The following is a 12,053-nucleotide window of genomic DNA, read 5'->3' on the forward strand; positions in this document are numbered from 1 at the left end:
CAAAAAGTGTTTGGAGTACGATTATAAACTTCTACCCGAGGATCCCCACACCAAATGTGTGTATTGCTTGGGCGCTGCACATTTGTATGTGAACCCTTCTGATGAAAAAGAGCAAGCTATTTCTGAATGGGCTCCTTCCAGCACAGACAGGGGATATGCATCCCCCACTAAGAAAGACTGGCCTAAATCTAAAGATAAAGGGCAAAAAAGGCAAAGAGATGGATAAGGATAACCGGGAGAAAGAGAAAAGTAAATCTCCAGTCAAGTCTGCCAAAAAGCAATCCCAGAGCCAATAGCTTAACTCGAACTCAACTCGAAAACTGCTTGAAGATTAAATCCAGAAGCTCCTTGGGTCTAATCTTCTACACCAAGAGCCAGATACTCACTGGGACCGATGAGTTCAAGACTGCATTTCCCTATTCTCCAGGAAAGGAGATACTCTTGGCCACCATTGCTGGTATCCTCTACGTATACCTTCAAGTGTCATGGACCTGGACATTGATAGGATGATGAGGAAACCTTTGTGGATGCAACTCCAGCTTGGGGTTATCCTGGTAGTGTCCCCCAGTAAAGTACCCCACCATCATCTCCACCCCCACCCCCACTTCTTGAATCCATACCAATCTGTCTTTTGGGTTCAGTGTTATTCTGGAGCACCTCTGCCAGTAGCAGAGCTGTTGACAACTTCAACACTGACTGTTTCCATGTCTGTGTCAACCCCAGTGCCATTGGATCGAGAAGAGACATGTAGCCAAATCTTTTCCACAGAGGTCTGGGAAGGCCAAGTAGACATAGATATTCTCAGAGCCATCCCACCCTCTCAAATCTTCGGTCCTAGATAGCTCATATCCAAGAACAGCTTCAGGGCCAGAAGTCACTGGTTGAGGGCTTCCTTTCTTCCTCAGATTGGAGAGCATTATCTGTGCCTGTGGCGGCTTTGGCCTTCGAGGCTTTTGAAAGGGTTTTGGCAAGCTCCAAACAGGAGGTGTCTCCAACCAGTATGGCCCTTGCCAAACCCCAGCTGGGGTCTGCTTCCTCTCATCATCTTGTTGGACAGGGACAGCTGGTCCCATGGGCTTCCGAGGAGATCTGCTTTGTTAGTTTCACTTCTGATTCAGAATCTTTTGTTGCTTTCCCAAAAAGGTGATCAGATAAAGCAGACATGCAAACAGAAACACTTCGATTCTTCTCCAGAGTCATTCACTGATGACACTGCACTGTCTTAGAGGAAAGGGAGGGTTCCCCACACTCCATCTCTGAAGGCATTAGTTTTGGTGATATTCTCAAATTGATGAAGCAGAGAAAGGGGTTGATCATCCCAAAATTTTCACCTGATGAGTCAGTATACTTTGCTTCCGGACCAACATCGTCCTGGATGGCACCACCCCTTGACCCCCTTGTCAAGCTTATGGCTCAACAGACATGAAAGATTCCTGATGTGGTGGAACACATTTCCAAAAAAGCGGATCACATCTTGGGTATGCCTAAGGACAGGAAACACTGGAGTGAGGGTTCACCAGTAGACACTATGGTGGTAGCAGTGGCCACTAGAAAACAACTATCAGAAGAGAGTTTGTCTATTTATCCTCCTAGCAGAGAATCTAGGGCAATGGATAGATTTTGGAAGTGGGAAATTGAGACAACATGCTAATGAACAACATGTTATTTCATTTATGGGATCAGGTAGAGAGTCACTTAAAAATTAGTTTAGGATATCTGTTGCTTTGGGTTACATTCAGGTGATCAAGACCATAGTAGATCTAATGCACAGTTCATCCAATCCTAGCCTACAGTATGTAAAAACAGAGACAAGTTTATTAATAATAACAATAGTAATGATAATAAAAGTTTGTTTTGTGATCCAGTTGTTGGTTTTCTTATAGTTTCTTAAATAATTAAGTAGTTGTTTGGGGTGAGGAGTCCAGTCAAATAATTGTTGAGATCCCTGAATATGCTGACCATTTCTGCTGAAGTGGACTATGATGTGTCACTGTCTGCCGACACTATTCACTGACAAATGTGCCTCTGATGTTAGACCTTTATCACTGGATTATGGAGTGAAGATGGAGTGAAGATGCACGCACTCGAGGCCCTTCTCAGTATGGAGAACATTGATGTCTGTGCTGTGACAGAAACCTGGTTCAAGGCTCCTGAGAGCACCCCAGCACTATCAGGTTTTACCTCATATCATGCGTTCCAGCCCCAAAATCCGGACAATACCAAGAAAGGAGGGGGGGTATCCATATTCATCAAGGACACCCACACCTCAAGATTGGTGGCAACGCACGATGCATCGGAAACCATCCAGGTGCAATTAACCATAGGCAAGACTGCTCTGCAATTTGTAGCATGTTACAGGCCACCCTCGCAAACTCAGGAACCTCACACGGCCTTCCTGAAAACACTGGAGGGGATAAATGTATCTCCAAACACCATCATACTAGGTGACTTCAACTACCCTAATATAGACTGGGAACACTACTCAAGCCCAAACACTCTAGCCCAAAAGTTCCTGGAATTCATAAACTCAAATGCCATGGAACAACTAGTCACCATCCCCACAAGAGGAGAAAACATACTTGATCTCATCATCCCGAACATGGGAGCACAATGTTCAACACCGGAAGTATACCCCTCACTGGTGAGATCAGATCACAAACTAATCTCGCTGGAGGTCCTCATCCCGCCCCACCGAAATAAAAAGACCACAGTAAAGAACTTCGAAAGCAGACTTCACACTTCTAAAGACTAGTGTGGTCTCCTTTAAAGCCCCGAGCGGTAAACATTACTCAAACCGCTGAATCACTTACAAATGCCTTCTACCAGCACCAGGGCTGCATGGATCAGGCAATCCCAAGCAAAACAAAGACTCTTTGTACCAAAGGCAAGCGTCCAGTCTGGTGGACCCCAGCCATAAACAAATTCTACAACAAAAGGAGAAAGCTACTACAAGATAGAGCAAAATCCTTAAAAGGTAAGACACCGCTGATCACTATAAGTAAAAAGCTAAGAGCTCTCATAAAATCATCCAAAGCTAATTTTGAGAGAAAAATAGCTAAGGACTCTAAAGACAACCATAAGGCATTCTTTAGCTATGTCAGAAACCTAGGAGGAAACTCCCAGATATGCTCAGAATTAGTTCAAAATGATGTGAAGATTACTGATCCTACAGACATTGCCAACATACTGGCTGACAGGTTCAGTGCAAACTTCTCCCCCCCCCCAAAAGGGAGATATCTATACCAAATGATTGTAGCCCCCCAAACATCTCTAACGCCCAGGTGAGAACTGCTCTCTCCAAGGCAAAGAACACAGCATCCATGGGACCTGATGGTGTCCCCGGCTGTGTGCTCCACAAACTCAACGAGGAATTAAACCCACAGTTAGGACAGCTGCTTAATCTTAGTCTCACCTCCGGATACGTACCCAGGGAGTGGCGCACAGCGACTGTGGTCCCACTTCACAAAGGCGGTGCCTCCACCGACCCTGGAAATTACCATCCCATTAGCTTGACAAGCCTTATCTGCAAAGCCATGGAGAGGATCATAATGGATCTCATAAATAAAGACATAGGGAATTTGCAGACTTTGGATCCAACCCAGTTTGGCTTTGTCAAAGGCAGATCATGCCTTTTAAACTTGGTTGACTTTTTCGAAACAGTCACCAAGGCCATTGACGAGGGAAAGGCGGTCCATACAGCCTACCTAGACCTGGCGAAGGCTTTCGATACAATACCCCACTCAGGTATCATTGAAAAACTCATCAACTTAAATGTTAACCCATACATTACAAGATGGGTTGCAAACTGGCTGAGTGACAGAACCCACAGGGTCAGAGTTGCTGGCGCCATGTCAGACTCGAAGCCTGTCACAAGTGGTGTCCCACAGGGCTCAGTCCTGGGCCCACTCTTATTTGGCATCTACTTTTCTGAAGTACAAGCAAACACAGGAGGGTTATGGCTGACAAAGTTTGCAGATGACTGCAAACTGGGCGCCGTAGTCGAAAACACATCTGACACAGATATCCTTCAGAAGGGTCTCACAGAAACGGATAACTGGTGCCAGAGCCATGGCCTAAAGTTAAATGCCAAGAAATGCATAGTCATACCCTTCGGGAAAAACAAGGTTACCCCTAGCTACCATATAGGTGGCAATCCACTGATCACAGAAGAAGTTATCAGGGACCTGGGGACCCAGGTTGACAGTAGCCTTTCATTCGACACTCATATTGCTAAAGTAGTTAGGAAGACCTTCTACATTGCCCACCTTATCATGAAGGGATTCACATCTAGATCAAGGGAGGTCATAGTCTCCCTATACTCATCACTCATCAGACCAATGATCGAGTACAATGCCCCATTCAGAATGCATCTGACCCGACACTTGCAGCAGCTGGAGAGGCCACAAAAGTTCCTCACCAAAAGGATAAAGGGTCTCAAAAATCTGTCTTATGCTGCCCGACTGAAAGAACTCCAGCTATATTCAGTTGCTTACCGCTTGCTCAGAGGTGACCTGTGCCTGACATACAAGGCCATGTCAAACCCAGATTTGATGAACATGCTTCATCTCAAAAAATCTAGATCTCTCAGAGCCACAAGGGCGGGAGACTTAAACCTCGACACGGTTATTAATAGGACGTGCTGGAGGGATAGATTCATCACCCAAAGACTCCCTATGCTGTGGAACAAAATCCCGGTATATGTGAGGCAGAGCACCTCGCTGGCCTTGTTCAAGAGGAATCTTGACCAATGGATGGGAGATCGCAGATTCACCCCAGGGGTTACCTCAGTGTCACTGCTCGACAGAGGCACAGCAAAATAATGGGCAGCATAGTTTCTCCAAACTAAAGGGGTGGCGTAAGCCACAAAACTATGGGCTAGGCTTGTAAATGCCCTCGGGCAGATAGCCTAGTATGAACCTATGAACCTATGAGTGGTGGCAGATACTCGCCAATGTCAAGGAGCTTTTTCCTTCCTGCAGCAAACCTATGAAAAATCTTAATTACTGACACTTCACTGGCAGAATGAGGTGCCAAACTCTGCTTCTCTGGAGTTAAAGGAAATGGTTACTTCCTGAATAGAGGGCATCCATATAAATTAGTATGTCTCTTCCCAAAAGGACTCTGGTCGGAGAGCTGAGTTCAGGGCTGATAATATTTTTGACATGTAGTCAGTCCATGTTGTACCCAAACAAGCATGGTATCACTTACTTGAACCCTTTGTGCAGAGATGATGCTGGCCTGGCTATGATAGTGGACAAGCCATTCACATAGTGAGTGACAGATAAATGTAGTGGCAGAATCCCTGAGCCGACACTCTAGTCCTCTTTTGAAGTTCAGGCCTTTTATTTAGTCAGTCTTGTAGGAGTGGGGTTATCCAGCGACTGACCTGTTCCTTTACAAGGGAAAGTGCAGCTCTCCCTCTTTTCCTTGATGCAGCAGGGGAAGGTGGCAGTGGCCATAGTTTTCCTGCCTCTACACTGGGAGATCCTGTACATTTTCCCACTATTCCATCTGATTCGACTCTTAAGCACAAAATTCAGAAAAGATCAGAACTTACACTTATTGCCCTTTTATGGCCAAGATAGGCAGTACTGTAACTTTGGTGAGGAAAATAGGGTGGCTGTCCTGGCTACAAACCGCCAAGGGCCATGATCAGCAGTGCCTGAAGAGTTTGGTTCATTCAGACAACTGTTGCTGATACATATTTTTAGCATAGAGTTTGTATAAGCTGTTTGCTACAGTTCAGAATATTGGAAGGCCATTTGTTTTGGCCCTCGGGGGGGGGGGGCAGTCTGGAGCCTGCTCAGGTGCCATTTGACTTGTCAGGCCCCTGGGAATACAGAAAATCATCTTGTTAAACATCTGGGAAGCTCATACAAGTCTGAAATAACAGCCAGCTGTACCTCAAATGTGGCTTCTTGATTTAGATCCCCTGACATTGTGATTTCTTGTCAAGGGTGCCAGGGATGGCTGAAACTACTGTAAAGTCTTCTTACATGTAAGATGTATTCTGACAAATGGAAGAACATCTGCATATTGGTGGAGAGAGAGAAAGTGCAGATCACCTCCAATTGTTTGTTTTGCCAGGTCTACTGGTAGCTGTACAACTTGGGTCTCCATTATTCTGTGGCTAGGGTGTGTGTGTTAAACTGTTATGAAGGTCAACACTTTGGCCCTAATACTGACTGGTGAAACGGTCCATAAAAGGGCTTTGCATCTCTGCCCTTCCTTGAACTCCTCCCCTTGTGGGGTCTTGAATTTCACTTTTGACAGGCTTATTCTATACATTCACGCCTGTAGGTTTGTCATCTTTGACTTTCCTCCCTTAGAAGATTCTTTTTTAGTTGCTATAACCTTTGCCCACTGGATCTCAAGCAGAATGCCTTCATTTATTGAGAACTTTGTTTGGCCTTTCATAATAATCTGTCTTTTCAAAAATGGTTTTGGAATTGTCCTTAAATCACTCTGTTCACCCTCTTGTTTTATCTGTGGGCCTCCCAGTTCACAAACATAAGTGGACATACCTTGAATATTTATTAGTCTGCTTTTTTCCATTAAATATTGCAATTTCATTTACCATTTCTGTAAATCTGCTTTCTTCATTGCAATTCTTATATAGCTTTTTGTTTTTCTTATTGTTGTAATTGTGGTTAAGACTGTTAACACTGTTTTAGCCTTGTTTCATGTGTCAGTTTAATCTAGGCAGAACCTGAAAAAGGTCCATCTTCATCAGTATCGTACCCCAGTTGACATATAAAATAAAACGGCAAATAAATTACAGGAAGAAGAGCCTCTCGCACCACTGACTTAGAACAACAGCTCAGTTCCTCCCCAAAACAAGTGCAGGAAGGCTGATAGCTGTTCTCTTTTGCTCCATTGATAGATGGGTTTGAATTTACCAAGCAAACCCTATCCATGTAAATTGCTAACTTCATGTCTTATCTGTCCATTAGAAAATGGTGCCATAAGAGACCTCCACAAGAAACATGGCTGCTTCCAGTACTTAACAAGTGTAGCCATTTTGAACATTTGTGCTGTATCCACTTGGTCATTCATCCACATCTTTAATAAACATTATCGCTTTGATATTGAGTCCAGAGGAGTCAAGACAGCTTTGAAATTTGTTACCTGAGGGTTGGGGGTTATACTGTTTGAGATTCTTCCTAGCCTGATGTAATGGATACATTCTTACCATATCAATTGATCTCAAAAGCATCATCCTCACTGAGCCCATCCTGCTGTTCTCTGGTGTTTGGTTCCAGAGTGCATTGTTAGTTTTCCCTGCAAGTAGGGAAGTTGCCCCTTTTTATAGTGTAGGTTTCCTTCAGCATTTCTTGAGTTGCAGGAATGTGATCACTCTGATTGGGGAAGGGAGAGAACTGGCTGGCCAGGGACTAAACCTTGCTTTGCTTGTGTGTCTCATGTTGTCACAGCATGCACCAGTGGAGGATGCACGCACTCCTGAGCATGGGAGCTTCAGAGAAAAATATCAAGATTGAGAAAGGAGGGAAGGCTGTCCCAATCATAGATCCAACATGAGGATGGTTATTTTCAAAGATCAGCTGATATAATAATATATGCGTTGTGCACATGGCCAAGGGAATCTACTGTGAAGTAGAAAAACGTGCAACCTTTTCTACAAGCCTTGGGTATTATGTCTTTAGAGTCTGCACCTCAGTTTGACGTACTGAAGATTCTTCCGAAAAAGTACAATCTTTATAGTCTAATGGTGTAATGCACTTACTCTGGTTTCTTCTTAACATAGTTTCCCTGGTGGAGAGAAATGTTATAGAAACTTGAATACTTGTGGAAAGGTTAAACTAAAATAGGGTGCATATCCAGGTTATAGTTAAGCTGATAATTAAATGCAGTTTTGATTTTGAGGTTGGAGGGAAGTGTGAAGGGTGTTTTTTAGGCACAAGTTGATAACTTTTCATTTAATATTTCATTTCGTTAAGTTGTAATCTGGCTTGTTAGCCACGGTGGTACAGCGGCAGCGTTGTTTCCTCACAGCAAGAGGTTCTCCTGTTTGAATCTCGGCTGGAGTGCCTTCTGTGAGGAATCTGCATGTCCTCCCCGTGGTCGAGTGGCCTCCGAAAGACATGCGTGAATGGGTGTGCCTTCGCTGAACGTTGGGCATCAGGCTGGCAACTCGGCAACATAAAAATCTACTGCCAGTCATTAGCAGACCGGAGTTCTGCTGTGGCGATCCCTAACCGGGAAAAGCCGAAAAGACAAACAACAAACAAGTTGTAATCTGGCTTCAAAATTGACTGGCATGGATAAAGAATATAAAGGTCACGGCAACATGCAGGTTGATTGGGAAGTGTCTATTAACTTATTATACAATGACTGGCCATTAACATTCAAACACGAGCAAGCTGATTGAACAGCCCAAACAGCACCCCTGTTTTAAATCTAGTATATACCTATAGGGTCTATATTATATATTTGAACTTTCTAAGCTTCGAATCCCATATGTTCAATAACATATGACCGAAGTTTAAAAGTTCGAATGTATAATAAAACAAAAAAAGCTTACCTTAATGGTGCAGGCAGGGGGGCAAGGCCCCCCTGCACCCCTCCACCCCCCCTACTTAAATATACCAACTCCGAGTTCGCACTTGAGTGCAGAAAAGAGAAATTCTCCCATTCTGCACTGAACGGCACCGTTACATTTAACCTTCGAACCCTTGAAATGTCAATCATATGGTGTCGACCATATGACATTCGACATTTCAAGCGTTTGTAGTTCTAATAGGAACCCTACCCATAGAAAAAAGTCCAGTCGCTAAAGTACCATTTAAGCAGCCAGGCTTTTTTTATTGGTATATGGCAGGCAGGCATTAATCTGAAGGAAAGAAAGTCTGAAACTGAAAAGTGTGTCATTATTTAGTGACTTCATTCCTCATAAAATTTGAGGTTTTCCAACAAATCACAGAGAAACAAAGTCACTAAATGATGACACCCATTTCAGTTTCAGACTTTCTTTCCTTCAGACAATGCACAGTTATTCTCACAGCTTTCTAAGTTTATAAGAATAACAATAACAGTCAAGTCCCTTCTTTTATTTATGGCTTTGTCTACATTTCATGAAATAAATGGTCAAGAGGTACTTTTAAGAGCAGAGAAAAAGTACAAGGAAAACCGGGTACATTCTGCTGCATAATTAAAGAAACATACCCAATTTCCTTGTATTTACTCCCTGTCTCTGTTGTACCTCTGAACTGTCCAGTGGTTGCAGTTTTTTTTTTCTTTTTCAAAAAAAAAAATATATAGCAACAGCAATGGAGATCTTCCTTTCTCGTTGCTTGCTTTCCAAAGCACTGATGTTCTTTGTAAGCATGGGAATGTAAGTACCATATGCATGTGCAGTACATCATCAAAGTGGCAGAATCAGGAAACAATGAGGAAGAACACCATGGCGCCATTATACAAAGACATTATTTAAGAAAATTAAGTAATTTCTTTCTGAAATAATGTCATTGTATAATAGCAGTAACCCATGGCTGGGTGTGGGTAATGCTGTATTTTACCCACTGTTGGCTTTGTTTACTTGGGCTTCACCCTCATGACCAAACCACGGCAACCATGGGTAAATCCAGCATTACCCACATCAAGATATGGCTAGCTGGGTGAAATTTCCTTTGTTTTGAGTGGTTGTTTATTCATTTATTAAGCAGTTAGCTTAATTGCCAGTATAAGAACAAAGATAATGGAGTGGACATGAGCAGTCTTGGTCCATCCTGAGTAGCATGCAACAACATTTTATCAACAGAAGTATGTCCCAAATTACTTCAAGAGGCACCCTGTCTGGAATTTACATAGGTAGGAAAAAATTGTGCATGATAACCTGTAGGTTTGTAAGAATGGAATTTCTTTGTATCACATTCAGACTGCGTTAGTTGTATTTGCTGTGTATTTTATGCATCTATCTTCCAGTGGTTTTCTTCTGTCTTTTAAAACCTCAGAGGTGTGTTTTTATGGTAGGTAGGAAGGTTTGTTTGCGTTAGATTGAGATACCCTTTCGGATTATGGGCATACAAGTCTGGATGCAAATACTAAATTAAGCAAGATGAGTTGTATATCTTTAAGGCATCAAATGTTGTTTAATCAGTTATGTTTCAATTTGTTTTAAAGTAAACTGATTTTTCTTTTTCCTGTAGATATATTGAAAGCTGATGGTGTTCAAATTAATTCGTTCAGTACCTCCTGTGATACTGGTGAACGGTGGAGCATCATGGGAATATCTTCATTATTACGAGATCTAACCAAGCTGAAACAGCATGTTATTGCTGCAGTACAGTTGGCACTGTAGCTGTTGTCATGACACTTTGCAGATGTTTTCATATATACCTAGGGACCAGTGTTGCTGCTTGTCATGTGTTTTTTAGGTCATATTTACATTAACCTGTGCAGTACACATAAAGAGAGTGCATGTCTGACACACTGCTCCATTTAGCTGGTTTGCAGCAATATCATTGTTAATTAGTTAACATTTCCATTCTTGTAGTTGTCCTGAAATGTTCTAATGTGATTCTTCAAGTCTTGTAACAAACAAAAGATGTTTACAAAATATGTATATAAATAAACAGTTCTACAAACTTAAAAAAAGTAGTCTGGTTGTAAATTTAAACATCTTAGTAGAGTAACCATTTTAATACATTTGCTTCTTAATGCTGGATGAAGAAACCATGGTTTCTACACTGCATTGTTTGGGTTGAGGTAGGCTGTACAAAAAATGGCAGGAATGGTAGCTGAAAGGGGAAATGGCGCAAGATAAATTTAAGGAAATAGTTCATGGAAAAACATGTTGTGCACTGCCTAAGACAGTGTGTACAGTGCTGTTATAAAATAGATTCACGGCTTACTTGGTCAGATCCGACCACAAGCTAATCAGCCTAGACATCCACATCCCGCCCCCACCCCCATTAGGGAAACCACCGTAAAAAATTTCTCCAAAGCCAACTTCACGCTTCTTAAGACAGAAGTAGCAAACTTCACAACACCCATGCAGATGGACAATAGAGGTACGAGTGCTGAATCCTACACAAATGCACTTTATAAGCACTTACACAAGTGCATGGATCGTGCTATCCCTAACAGGACCAAGATGCTATCCTCCAAAAAAAGGAAGCCAGTCTGGTGTTCCCCTGCCATAAACAAACTCTACAACAGAAGAAAGAAACTGTTGCAAAAAAAAGTAAAATCCCATGACTGGAAGAACTCCCTGGTCAGCCTCAGTAAGAAGCTGAGATCCCTCATAAAATCCTCCAAAGCTAGTTATGAAAACAAAATCGCCACTGATTCTAAAGACAACCACAAAGCATTGTATAGCTGTGTCAAGAACCTCAATGGCAACACTCAGATCTGCTCTGAGTGACAGCACAATGGCACTAAATATACAGATCCAACTGATATTGCCAGCATCCTGGCAGATAGGTTCAGTGCTAACTTTACCCCCCCCCTCCCCCCCAAAAGGGCCCATCTCTATACCAGAAGAATGCAAAGTTCCTGTAATCATGGCTGCACAGATAAAAAACACACTCTCCAAAGCCAAGAACACAGCATCCATGGCACCTGACAACATCCCAGGCTGCATTCTTCATGAACTACAGAATGAACTGGCACCCCACCTAAGCACCATGTTCAATCATAGCCTCACTTCAGGCTTTGTGCCCACTGAATGACGCACAGCGGCAGTTATCCCACTCCACAAAGGGGGAGCCACCACAGACCCCGGAAACTACCACCCCATTAGCCTAACGAGCCTGGTCTGCAAGACCATATAACGTATCATCATGGAACTTGTAAACAAAGACATTGGTAATCTCCAGACTCTGGCCCTCCCAGTTCGGGTTTGTAAAAGGCAGATCATGTCTCCTAAGCCTGACTTGACTTCTTTGAAGCAGTCACCAAAGCCGTAGACTAGGGTAAGGTGGTTCACACAGCCTATCTAGATCTCGCCAAGGCTTTTGACACCATCCCCCACTCTGGAATTATAGATAAAGTCACTAAACTAGGTATAAATCCCTATGTCACAAGATGGGTTG

General features: G+C 42.9%; 1 protein-coding gene across 1 annotated transcript in view; it reads left to right on the top strand.

The window, feature by feature from the left end:
- The window catches only part of PHGDH (phosphoglycerate dehydrogenase), a 376,392-nt gene extending 365,778 nt beyond the window's left edge, over positions 1 to 10,614 (top strand). The window contains exon 12 of the mRNA XM_044075497.1: positions 10,167 to 10,614. Coding sequence (XP_043931432.1) covers positions 10,167 to 10,318 — 152 coding nt within the window. The 3' untranslated portion in view covers positions 10,319 to 10,614. The remainder of the gene's footprint in view (positions 1 to 10,166) is intronic.
- The last annotated feature ends 1,439 nt before the right edge of the window (positions 10,615 to 12,053 follow it).

Source organism: Protopterus annectens, chromosome 6.part1 (assembly GCF_019279795.1).
Source record: "Protopterus annectens isolate FY-2018-M chromosome 6.part1, PAN1.0, whole genome shotgun sequence".
Lineage (NCBI taxonomy): Eukaryota > Metazoa > Chordata > Ceratodontiformes > Protopteridae > Protopterus > Protopterus annectens.